General features: G+C 35.7%; 2 protein-coding genes and 1 pseudogene across 3 annotated transcripts in view; 1 reads left to right on the top strand and 2 right to left on the bottom strand.

The window, feature by feature from the left end:
* Positions 1-165, top strand: part of LOC120205081 — a 6724-nt pseudogene extending 6559 nt beyond the window's left edge.
* Positions 1-1053, bottom strand: part of LOC120205080 (triphosphate tunnel metalloenzyme 3-like) — an 18318-nt gene extending 17265 nt beyond the window's left edge. The window contains exon 1 of one of the 2 annotated variants that reach the window (XM_039205019.1): positions 369-1053. In XM_039205019.1, coding sequence (XP_039060950.1) covers positions 369-971 — 603 coding nt within the window. In that variant the 5' untranslated portion in view covers positions 972-1053. Of the gene's footprint in view, positions 1-293 lie in introns of those variants that run through there. The other variant, XM_039205018.1, reaches the window with a different exon arrangement.
* LOC120205079 (protein TSS-like) overlaps positions 1-12792 on the bottom strand; it is a 17770-nt gene extending 4978 nt beyond the window's left edge. Inside the window, exons 1-24 of the mRNA XM_039205016.1 lie at positions 12559-12792; positions 12420-12481; positions 11593-11685; positions 11440-11512; positions 9623-9928; positions 8777-8835; positions 8404-8535; positions 8276-8317; positions 7663-8196; positions 7406-7557; positions 6770-7265; positions 6618-6680; positions 6431-6532; positions 6027-6344; positions 5859-5951; positions 5658-5759; positions 5397-5501; positions 5166-5299; positions 4768-4951; positions 4543-4674; positions 4352-4464; positions 4187-4268; positions 2642-4096; positions 579-581 (exon numbers count right to left, since the gene is read on the bottom strand). Coding sequence (XP_039060947.1) covers positions 2666-4096; positions 4187-4268; positions 4352-4464; positions 4543-4674; positions 4768-4951; positions 5166-5299; positions 5397-5501; positions 5658-5759; positions 5859-5951; positions 6027-6344; positions 6431-6532; positions 6618-6680; positions 6770-7265; positions 7406-7557; positions 7663-8196; positions 8276-8317; positions 8404-8535; positions 8777-8835; positions 9623-9928; positions 11440-11512; positions 11593-11685; positions 12420-12481; positions 12559-12634 — 4884 coding nt within the window. The 5' untranslated portion in view covers positions 12635-12792 and the 3' untranslated portion in view covers positions 579-581; positions 2642-2665. The remainder of the gene's footprint in view (positions 1-578; positions 582-2641; positions 4097-4186; positions 4269-4351; positions 4465-4542; positions 4675-4767; positions 4952-5165; positions 5300-5396; positions 5502-5657; positions 5760-5858; positions 5952-6026; positions 6345-6430; positions 6533-6617; positions 6681-6769; positions 7266-7405; positions 7558-7662; positions 8197-8275; positions 8318-8403; positions 8536-8776; positions 8836-9622; positions 9929-11439; positions 11513-11592; positions 11686-12419; positions 12482-12558) is intronic.

Raw genomic sequence — 12792 nt, 5'->3', positions numbered from 1 at the left:
ACCCCCTTCCGTTTGCTCGACCGACCGGAACGCGGCAGTGTTCGATCGGATTTTATTTAACCAATCTTTTATTTTTCCTTCTAAAATTTGCAGCTTGACAATCAAAGATATGTGAACTCTCAGAACAAACATGGGAAGATGTAGATTTTAACGTATTTTGTTATATATACAATATCTAAGGTAAATGGACCAAAGTTACCTTGCTTCAACAAGTCAAAATATGAAAGATCTAGCATTTTCATGGAGTATATGCGAGATTGTTCGTGAATATAAAACGAAATCGAGATCGATAAACTCCAGAAATTCTCGAAATTTATGATTAAAAACACCAAAATCATCCAACAAGATGTAGAATTTTGTCTCTACACAGTAGGCAACTTTCCAGACAAAAACACAGCAAATTTGTTGATATCAGAGTACTTAAAGTCGATCCCATTTTCCTTCAAGAGTTCTTCGATCAATTTCTTATCACGTTCAGGCTCTTTACTCTCGCATTCAATCTCATAACTAACCCCAAAATCATAAACAGACTCATCGAGCTCCAATTTCAGCCCCTTCCATTCGTAAACCCCTCTAACATTCTTAAACCCTCCCAAGCAAATCAACTCATTAACCCCAAAGTCACCTCTCACCCTTTGCATTATCAGGGAATCGTTTCTCAACTCCAGCAGGCCGCTCGGTTCGGTTACAAAGGAGCGGGCGAGTGATGGGTCGATGGGTTCTTCCAGTTCTTCGACTTGGCTAATGCCCCGGGAGAGCTTGGGCTTGGATTTGAGGGAGAGGACGGAACGGGAGTCGAGGTTGTAGAAGCGGAGGCGGAGGGCGGAGTTGGCGGCGGCGAGGGCGGAGGTTGGGGTGTCGAAGAAGACGTTTTCTTGGATGAGAGTCTCGGCGAGGAACGGGGAGAGCAGATCGGAGAGCCTCTGGTGGGATTCGGGGTCTGGGAGACGGAGTTTCACTTCGACTTCCATTTGGGGTTCGAAATCGAACGAGGAATTGGGGGAAATGCGTGATCTTTTAAGTATTTGGAGTTTAGGGATTGTTTTAATCCACGTTGGGAACAAATATTTCAACATTGTTTAAGGAATCGAATCGTTAGTCTCAACCTCATGATTAGTGGATAAGATGTCAACGTGGGATGAGTATGAGAATCAAACCTGATCAGTTTCGATCCGATTCTTTATTGAGTCAAATTTTATTTAAAAAAATTGGTTCGAGTTACATTAAGTTTTTTAGAGTATATGTTCGGATTGAATTTGAGTTTAGGATGAAAAATATCTAACTCGACCTGATCGAAAAATTAATTTATTATATCTTATGTATTTAGAGATAATTACAATAATCATCCTATATTATTATTTTAATAAGATCTTTATTTTTTATAAATATTTGTTTCAGGTCAAGTTCGAGTTTAATCTAAAAAAACGGATCGAGTTCGGGTGGATGAAATCATCCTAAAGTAGGGTTAAATTTCAGGTAGATGGTGTATATTTTTGGGTCTTATTGACTGAAAATTAGACCTAATCCGACCTATACCTATCTTTAGAATATAAGGCAAGACATATAGAGGGTAAATTTACATGAATAATACCATTATTTTTAGGGTAAATTACACATTTAATATTTAAACTATCAATTTTAGTTTGTTTCAGATCTAAACTTTCATTTGTTTTCAAAATTAAACATAAAATTTTGAACAAGGGTACTAAAACTAAACAAAAACTAAAATTTTTAACGGCAAAATACTAAAATAAAACAAAAATTAAACTTTATGTATGATTTTAAAAATTTTGAACGTTTAGGTACTATAACGGATCAAAACTGATAATTTAAGTACTAAACGTGTAATTTACCCTTATTTTTATCATTCAAGAAAATAGCACCTAAAATTAGGACTGTAAATGAGAAGATAGATCGAGAGTTACTCGAAATCGATTTGGTCAAGTTTCGATAAATACTCGACTCGAGTTCTTAATGAGCAGAACGAGCTACTTAATACTCGACTTGAAAAGCTCATAAGCAGCTCAAAAATATAATATATTATGATTTTAATTTTTTAAAATAAATTATTAATAATATTAACATTTATGTGTTGATTTTTTTTAAATACAATAAGGTTTTCATGTGTTTATGGTTCATGTTCGAGTTTTAGGCTTCAATCGAGTTAAGTCTTAGAATTTTTTTCATTCCGAGCATTTTTGAGCTTTTACGAATTTCAGTTCATGATTTCGAGTTCGAGTCGAGCTTGAAAATTTTAAACTCGTAAGCTCTATTTTAGAGTTTTCGAGTCGAGTCGAACTCAGCAATACTCAAGATCAACTCGGCTCGGCTCGTTTAGATCCCTACCTATAACAAATTATTTAAGAAAATGATGTACATTTCCTGACGTAGGATGCCACATAAGATAAAATCGTGTTCTATCAACTGTGTTTTTGAAAGAGCACACTTTTGTTCTTCATGAGATAGTTTTCTTACATTTTAAGAATCAAATTGTAAAAAGTGAAAGTAAAAGGATTAAAATATAATTTCCTTTTTATTAAAACAAAAATCTGTAAACAAAGAAGCAATTTACAAAAGATTATTTAGCTACATTACATTACAAGCTGATCTGCAGATAAAAAACATAGGAACTAAAACCAGCTTCCTAATAGCAAGATTAATATGTTCATATAACTGAAGCACATATTGATTGATGACGATTGTATAGCCCTGCATTCACTCCATTCGTAAACGGCTTCCTGTTTCGCCTTAGATCCGTTACGATCGTAAATCCTTCTCCGTCCCGCGATTTGTTTTTGTTTACGCCCGATGTTCTTGGTTGTTCACAGCTGCTGGATTGAGTTTCCATTATGGCATCCAAAGAAGTTTCCGAATTTTCGAGCTTGTTGTTGGTTACTGCAGGGTCACTTGTTGGTACGAACTCGGGTGCATGGGGGTTCATAACTCTCGGAGGTCGAAATTCTGTTCGTTTCGAGTTTGGAGTTCGGTATGTGATGGTGTAAGGATGATTGTTTTTGTGATATAACGGCGACCGGGGACCGCAACGAACTCGAACTGCAACGGGAGGTTCGACGGGCTCAGCAAGCATGGCTTGACTGGCTGTTACATCATAAACACTTGTGAAAGCAAGTGGTTTTATTTGGTGGTTCATGTAGAGTGATCCTGGATTGAATGGTTCCGCTAATGCTGATAGTTTACTCCCCCTCGGAACTTCGGTTTCATGATTGCCATGATCTGCAAAGTTATCAACAACAGAGATATTGTTCCCGTCCTCGATGTTTGTAGGCTCGAAGGAAAGCTTATCGAGTTCGATTGCAGCTTCTTCCGATCGATTTTCACCATCACGAGTTCCTTCAGTTCCTTCATCTTCATTATCTGCAACATTTGCAGCCTCAGAAGTAACCTTATCAAGTTCAGAAGCAGTTGTTTCTGATCGATTTTCGCTAACACGAGTTCCTTCGGTTTCATCATCATCATCCGCAACATTATCAACAACAGAGATATTGGTGCACATCTTCTGTTCAGTGTCACTCTCATTTTGTGCTTCTACCTTCTCCTGCAATGGCCTTAGAACTGTACCTGGAGGTGCTACAGCTACTTCTTTGTAAGAAAGCGATTTCGAGTCTATGACAACTGAAGGGGGGAAGCCTTTGGAAACCGATGCTCGTAAACTAACTGAATTCGCACCAGGGCTCGAGTTACGGGACATGGATTGCTTCACAGGAAGCACCTCCTTTACAATGTTCTTAGAGGCAGTTTTTCTCACAGGTGAAATACTTTCTGGCCTGAAGCTGCACTCTCTAACGTTTGCATATCCATTCACCTTTAGATTTGCAAGTGCGGTTCTCCTCCTTCTGGACTTCCTTCCGACGGCATTTCCCGACCGGCCTTTCAAATTGGCTTCTTTCCACCCTTCATCGGAAGTTGTCTCTTCGACGAATTCACTTGTTACTATCGGCTCAGTTCGAGTAACATCATTAGTTTCCTCTTGTTCTTCGAGACGATTAGAAGCTACCATTCCTATTTCATTAACATCTGCAGTATCTGTTACTAAATTGTGATGCGGATCATGAGTTTTATCACTCATAGGAATCACCTGCCAAGTTTTCAGAAAATGTCACCATTATATGTGAAATCAAGATTGATTTTCAAGAGTTGTGACAACATGGCCAGAAACATCCTGTACCTTGGCACGCAGCGGCTTCCTCTGTACATCGGTTCCTTTAGAATCGTGATCGTGACTAATATAATCGAGGAGATCCGACACACTGCAACAAATGGTCACAGGTTTTGTTGCTGCAAGAAATTATATAAATGAATAGCTAGTAATCAAGGGACACCGAATCTGTACCTAAGATGACCTTTGCTTGCAATGGATGCATCTGGCTTTCGAGTTCCATTTCGTGCCGCTTCTTGTTGTTCTAAAGCCTTTGATTCAAAGTATTCAATCCATGTAATGGAGTCCTGCAATTTAACAAGGTTAATCCGCAGATAATGGTTGCTGCTGATCTCGATAAACCCCGTGTTAACAGAGGTATTTACCTGTGTACGAAGGTCATCTTGTCCGAGTTTTGCTCGAAGTATATTGTATGTAGTTTGCTCATGTTGCACGCATAAAGAATATGCGTCCATCAATGAAAGAGCAATAGCAATGGCATGATAGCTTGCAGCCGTCTTTCGAGGGAGGAAACCGAATAAAACAATCAGGCGATGAGAAATTTGGGCATAGATGAACATATGCATACAGTTGGAGAGAAAGAGACAGACCTGTATGTGATCTCCTCCGAGTAGTCTCTGGTTGCATTTAAGAGCTTCATGTAGATATCTGAGAGCGACATGAACATTTCCCATCCCTTCTTCGATCATAGCCATGTTTATATAAGTCGCAGCGGTGTTCGGGTGAAAGAATCCACAAGTAAAATGAAGAAGGAATAAAGAGCGGTTTACATATCTGCGAAAATGGAAAAAATGAAGAATAACACAAGCTCGTAAGTGTATGGTATTCGAGTATATAGAGTGAACCATCATCGAACAAGAAACGGACTCGAGATGAAAATCCGAAGCATCAGTTTTACAAGTACAAGATTACCTAAGAGGTATAGAATGAGAGCACAGATATTTGGCAGATTGAATGCAATGCTAGACCACAATAACCTCGGACTCACCTCGAAGCCATTTCAAAATGTTGAAGCTGATAATAATATACAGCAAGATCCCCGTAGCTTTTCGCCGTATCCGGATGATCAAGGCCGAGCTCCCTCTCATTAATATCCAAAGCTTTCTGTTGATATATAGTTGCCTAAACAAGAAGAAATAACTTAGTTTCGATCTAATCATAAGCAGTTTAAGTTGAATTTCATTCACCTGACTGCAATAATTGCAGAATGTTAGGGTACCTGACTGAAATCACCAGTATGGTAGAGAACCACAGCGAGAAGACTGTAGGCACTCGCAGTAGTTCGATGGTAGGGACCGCATACGGCTATCATCTTTGCCAATGCCTTCAAAAGCAAGTAACACATAATATGAGAGCTATTGGGAAATCCTATAAAGCAAGTAAAACTTATCTAATTTATTGTAGGACTCGACTGAGTCGGTATCATAGTTGAAGACGATATATGAATGCGGATGTGGATTATAAGATACATGGCGAATACCTTTGTCCCGTAATTAACTGCATCTTCTAGTTGTCCTTTGTCAAGAGCCCTCTTGGATGATTCTAACAGCGTTCTGCCATCTGCAGAAGAGCATTCTACATGCTGCAACACAAGCATCGTTATGTTAACTCCATAACAAGCTGGATCAATTGGATAATAACGATTTTAGAACGAAAAAAATATCGCAACAGAGATGTCCACCTTACAAACAGGAAACATGCTAATAACATCACAACTTCTGAAGGGTTCTTTGCATTCCATGTCATAATCTCTAGGAACCAACTCTAGCCCAATCTGGTGAAAGAAAACACCAGTGAAACCCAGTATCTGATGCACTTAGCAGCCGAAGCAGTCGACAACAGATCGTACCTTATGGCAAAGTTCCCGAAGAACGGATAGTTTTCGCAACCGCTGGAATTCATCTCCCAGTTTCCAACCAAATTTTGCATAAAGAAACTTTCTTAACCACCTCAGTTTTAGGGAATAGTCATCGTTTTCATTTCGAGCATCATCTTCCACTCCATTATTTCCAAGTAAAAAATTTAGGGATGAAGCTATAGCCATAGGCAAGTCCTCAAATTTGTCGACAGATGCAATGACGGCTTTGACGACATGCTTGAAAGCTCGAGTAACCATCTCATGGATGCAGAGTGATTGTATATGAGGCAGCTTCTTGGCAAGTTCAACCTGGTTTATACAACAGAATCAGAGCCAACAAACAAGAAACAGTATTTGATAGCTCAATATATCTAACTTAGGTAGCAATGCCTCACCACATGACCCAAAGAACGCATCTGTAGTCCCCTTAAGTGCATAAAGTCGGTTAGTGTACAACCATCAACCGGTGAGAGCTCGAGCGATCCAAAGTCTTTTACCTGATAAGTTATTTGGTTCATGAACTCTGCATAAAACTTTGAAAAAATGTTTTGAAAGAAAATGGCTTGGGAATTTGAATTGTACCAGCTTTGGTAAAGCAATGTCGTCATAATATTCGTATGCCATCTTCATGAGCTCATTGAGTGACTGTTACAGAAAGCACAACAAATCAATGCCAAGCTTTAAGCAAAAACTAACAAGTAAATATAGGAGAAATGAAAGAGTGACCCGGAAACCTTTACGTGAAGACCGGTTCCGCTTTCTTCGAGACGGGAGAAGGCTTCTTCTGAAATCAGGTTCTTCAATTCCACGTCATTGTTGGACTCACCAATGCTTTGATGTCCTTGATTAAAATTCACATTCATACTGCATGGCTCAGAATCATTTTCTTCCTTGTCAACTTTGCTATTGATGTTACCCCTTTTCTTTAAACATTTAAATTGCTTTCCAAGACCTTTGACAGCCGGTTCAGCCTCACGATCATGACCGGGTCCATTCGACGTCGTTTCTGTTGAACTTTCCAGCTTTTGTAGATATTGCACCCAACAAGAACCCAGTTCCAGTCTAATCGACCTTTCGCGAGCGACCAGGATCTCCTCTAGTTTGGTCAGGCTCTCTTTAACTACTTGCTGAACAAGGCATCCAGAAGCTTCGGAAACAGTCAAGTTGACTTGCTGTGTTTGTCCTCCACTCGTTTCTTTAGTGCCCGACTTGTGAAGTAGAACCCTTAAGCTGAAATAAGTTCAACACCCCATCGTTACATAGAGAACGATATATCGATTTCAGGTAAAACGTAGCTAGTCATCGGAATGAGAGCATGTATGTAATATATGCACGAAAGAGGAACAAGAGCATGCGCTAATGACCCAGACCTGTTAATATTAAGGGCATTGGCTCCTCCATCTGGAAGATCATCAATTTCGATATACTCAGCACCATGCATTTCCTTCACATCTCCAACGACTTTCACAACCACAATGTATCCGCAATGTCTAACAATGGCAGTGCCCAATGAGGAAGAATCCTGTAAGACGGTTACGGTTTAGTGAAAACAACGATTTAAATTCGAAAAAGGCTTTTTAACTGAAACTTCTACCCTTATGCCTAAGTAGAGGAGATTTTGACTTACATGAAAAGCTACACTCTCATCTGCAGTGATCCCTTCAAGTAAGTTCTTTTTAGCAGTTTCAATAGCAGTCATGCCAGATGAAAGATGGCCAAAAACCTTTACATAAGGCTTGAGACTCGCATCTGTCGGTTCTCGTCTTACCGTAATCGACAAGTCACCTATGCGGTCCTCATGAAGGACCGAGCCAGGATGGCTATTCACAGTACCATTGGCAATTAACCAGGAATTCATTACATGTTGAATTGCAGCAACGGCTTTGAAAATCGAGACATCGATAAACCGGTTATGGAGCAAAAAAGCCTTGCGATCTCGGACCATCCTCTCCTCTTCGGTTTTGCAAGGAAGACTAGCCAGCACTGCAAAATATGTAGCCCAAGGCCAAAGATCATACTCACCACTTCTTCCTTGGCCTCCACCATTACCACCCCATCGTTCGTCTTCCAACGGGAAAGAGAGGAAGCTCGACGGAAACTCAGCAACAGGGGGAGGAACAAGCCACGTATTTAACCGAAATCCAAATGGAAGATTACCGAACTGGATCGAAAAAAAAAGTGTAGCAACGTCATGATCGGTAAGGTCAAACTACCCCATATGCAAATAACGAAAACATCACCTTGTTTCGTTCTAAGAAAGCCTTCATAAGGGAATCATATGCCTGCAACAAGCACAACAGAGATGAAATCGAAATCGAACCGATAAGCTAATTAACGAAACGAATGAATTATAAATGAGAGTACTCACATTGGCAAAGGCTTGGCTTAAATTTTGCAGAAGATCTAACAAAGAGTGAGCCTGGAAATAATGCTTTCCTACAGTACAGAACCCTTTTTCTGATGCAACCACCTGCATCATCTTTCCATTGCAGATTCTTATCTGCACACACATTACATGTAAAAACATCGAATTAGCAAAACCGACGCCGTATCGGAATGAAAAGCCGGTTAATATACAAGAAAAACTACAATGTTAAGTATCATCATTCAACTGGCTTGGTAAACCATTAGAGTGCAATACAACCACATCATAGTGACAATGGCAAGTTGACAACATGAAGTAAAGCATATGTAAATAACCATTAGGAGGGTTTATTAACATGTAGAGAGTGAGATTTTACCTGCATTACAAAATGGTCACCTTCATGCCTCTCTTCTTCATCCTCACACCTCCTCACATCTGCAAAACCTATACTTGGTAAATAACAATTTAACTAAAAAAACTTTAACATTAGGTCTTGAATTCAATTTGGACAACTACTCCCCTTTTTTCGAGTAAAAAATTAAGACTTTAATAGCAATAACTACAGTTTTAGTACCCAACTATCACTTTCATTCTATTTTGGTCATCTAACTATTTTTTTTAATTATACCTATTCTTACATTTTGATTCCATTTTTGTCATCCTCCGTTAAAAAAAATAAGAGATTTGCTAATATAGTATTTTTCATATTTTTTCAATGATGACATGATATTACCTTATGGTGATATGTCAATATCATTGTCAATTTTTTTAATTGTGATGAGCAAAATAAAACCAAAATTAAAAGTCAGTCATGATTTTGAAAAAAAATAATAGATAGACTTAAGGGTCACTTTTACCCTACAATAGACTCAATTTATTATTTTAGTCCCTATGATATTTTCGCATAAATTTAATCATCAAAATTGTTCAATTGCATCAATGTTTAAAATATTTATTATCGTTTAGTGCTTTAAGTTAAAGTTTAGGGATTATGGGCTAGGATTTAGGATTTACGGATTAAGGTATAAGATGATGCAATTAAACAACTTTGATTGTTAATTGATACGAAAATATCACAAGGACTAAAATAATAAATTAAATCTACTATACGGGTAAAAATGACCCTTAAGTCACAGTAGATAAGTGACCAAAACAAATCAGAAATGATATTTCGGGTGCTAAACATGTTATTTACCTTAAAAATAGGGGATGTGGCACTTACTGAGAATAGGGGATGAGAGGTGAAAGAATGAAAAGAAATCATAAAATTCTGATAATTTGGGGGTTGGATGAATGGTAGCCATTTCCATGCTCTCCGTAATCGACGCCGTCGCTGATGCTGACCCTTCTCCTCCATCGGACGGCGCAGGAGCAGCGTTGACCTTTCTGGATTTTGAAACAGACGGCCCTGATGACGATGATGATTGTGATCGGATTCGTTTGGGCTTCGAGAACCTGGTGGTGCACACTACGATGTCTAGGAGTCTCCGCACGTGAGCCACCGCCTGAGCTTCGTCGGCGTAGTCCTCTGCATTAAGTGGCAGGAACGTAATTTTAGGACAACCTTTTGGGCAATGTGATAAAACTATTAAGTTAATTTTACTCGTGCAAAACGTTCCGTTTTAAAACTTTTTTTTAATTCAAGTTTTAATTTTATGAATTATCAATATTAGTACATAAATTATCCCTAATTATATGATATTATTTTATTAAATTCATCGACTATTAAAAGTCAAAAAATAATCATTCAACTATAAAGTGTTATTTTTTTAAACAACTATTAAAAGTTATAACATAATCATTTGACTATTCATTATGCTTCAAATTTATCATTTTTCATTAAAAAATAAACGATATTATAAGCTGAACGTTATCATGCCGAATGTGATATGATAAAATATGATCACAAAATCTCAAATAATTATCATATTTCAGTCATCATGTTAACGTCCAACTTAGACAACCATCAATTTCTTTGACAAAAAAAAAGATGAATTTAGAACATAATGAATAGCCAGATGATCATTTTGTAACTTTTAATACTCATGAACTCAATAAATAAATATTCTATAATCGAATAATTATTTTAAATTTTTTAATAATTAAAAAATTTAATAAAATAATATCATATAATAAAGATACAATTTTTATACTTTACCCTTATTAATACTAGTGGTATCTATTTTTCTAAATGATAAAATACAATTATTTTTTATTATAAAATAGGGTATCTTTCACAGGTCGTTGTAATGTAAGAAAAACGACAAGTTAGATATTTATGACTGAAGCTTCGTCAGTCTTCTGCATGTGATCCTATTGCCCTATTTAGCCATATAATATTACATTTTATTACACATTACAAATATGTTAGGAGTTTTAAGAGAAGCAAAATTCGATTTTAAAAATCAATTTTTTGACTTGATTCGAATTAAATTCAAGTTATAAATTCATAAATTCGACTCAAAAAAATTTCAAGTTCAAATCGAGTTATAAAATAAAACTCGAATAACTTAAATAGTAACTCGAATAACTCAAATTTTTTAATAATTAGTAGATTAATTTATATGTCAGAATCTAGTCCATCGATTTTGTATGATACATATTTATTACATATGAAAAAATATGAAAAAATATACATGTATTGCATATGTTTATAACAAAAATCATTTAATTTATAATCAAATAATATCATAATATTATAAATATTTACAATTAAATTTAAACAAAAACTCAAAAACTCGTCTCGATTCGAAAAAATTACAAATCAACTTTGAGTTGTAAAATAAGATTCGTCAACTCAAATAACTCGAAAGTTTTTTACTCGATTCGACTCGGTTAAACGCTCACCCAAGGAAAATATTTCTTTTGATTTTTCTAGTGTGGATGTTAATAATTTATTTGAATAAAAAATAAAAAAATCAGTAACCAACTGAATTAACAGAATAACTCGATATTTAAAATCGATTAAATCAAATTAAATCGATAATATTTGATTCGATTCGATCGGTTAAATCGTAACCGGATAAGAAATTAACCTACCTTGAACCATTGTGAGCAAACATGGTTTCAAAGTAACCACTTCTACTTTGTCATGCAATCTCTTCCCTTTGACCTAACAATTTTATTTAAAATAAATAATTAAAGAACATTTTATATGTAAAAAAGGGGGAAAATTAGAAGGAAAAAGAATACCTCATGAGTTAAAGAATAGTTTGTGAGATGACAAGTCTCAACATGAGAAGCCAGCAGCCTTCTTACATCAACTATTTTATCAGTTGAGATACCCTTCAAAAAATAAAATAAAAATAAAATCACATTTATTAATCGTTAATTAGTATATATTTCAAACGATTAATTATTAATTTAAGGATAAATTACGTGTATAATATTTAAACTATTAATTTTAATCTATTTTAGTACCTAAACTTTTAATTTTTTCAAAATCATACATAAATTTTAGTTTTTATTTCATTTTAGTACAACTGTTTAAAAGTTAACATTAAATTTATTTATTTATTTAAAGTTTAGATACTAAAATAGATAAAAAAATAATAATACATGTACTAAATGTGTTAAAATTTTCACAATAAGTACTAAAATGAAACAAAAAATAAATATTATGTATGATTTTGAAAAAAATTAAAGTTTATGTATTAAAATAGACCAAAATTATTAATTTAAGTACTGAATACATATTTTGCCCTTAATTTAAATAGGGTAAACTATATTTTTAACCATCTAATTATTTTTTTCATAATATCACTAACATTATATTTTAATTTTATTTTGATAATTCGTTGACGTGACATTTTTGCTGTGATGAAATGACATTACCGACATATCAATATTACCTTTAATTTTTTAGGGTAGGTCAAGATCAAAAAGTGATGTTTAGTGATGATTTTGAAAATAAAATAACTATATGACTAAAATAAAACTAAAGTGATAATTGGATGACTGAACACATAGTTTACCCATTTAACTATTAATGAAAATGGTAATCGAATCATGCAAAGCACCTTGAGCACAACTTGTGATTCATAGGGTGTAACGACAGTGATGTCAAGAACACTGGGAATAACTGCAAAATAATAATAAATAAATAAAATAAAATAAAATAATAATTTTCATTAAAGGGTAGGGGGAGCTTTCTTCTACCTTTATCCTCTTTCTTCTTATGCTTCTTCTCTGGTTTTGCTTTGTTTGATTTGCCTTTGCCCGACTTTGGGGCCATTTGCAGCAACACTGAGAAGCTTCACTGAAGTTTGCAGATGAAAACCTTGTTTGTAATTTTCCCGGAAAATCCAAAAGCAAATGTGCTTTTTTTTAATGATTCTCTCGGAAAATAATGATTGGAAACAGGCGAAAGTGAGAAGAAAAGGGAAGAGAAAA

The sequence above is a fragment of the Hibiscus syriacus genome, unplaced genomic scaffold, assembly GCF_006381635.1.
Source record: "Hibiscus syriacus cultivar Baekdansim isolate YM2019G1 unplaced genomic scaffold, ASM638163v2 tig00012104_pilon, whole genome shotgun sequence".
NCBI lineage: Eukaryota > Viridiplantae > Streptophyta > Magnoliopsida > Malvales > Malvaceae > Hibiscus > Hibiscus syriacus.
The sequence above is the reverse complement of the archived record's forward strand: the minus strand, read 5'-3'. Positions and strand labels throughout refer to the sequence as shown.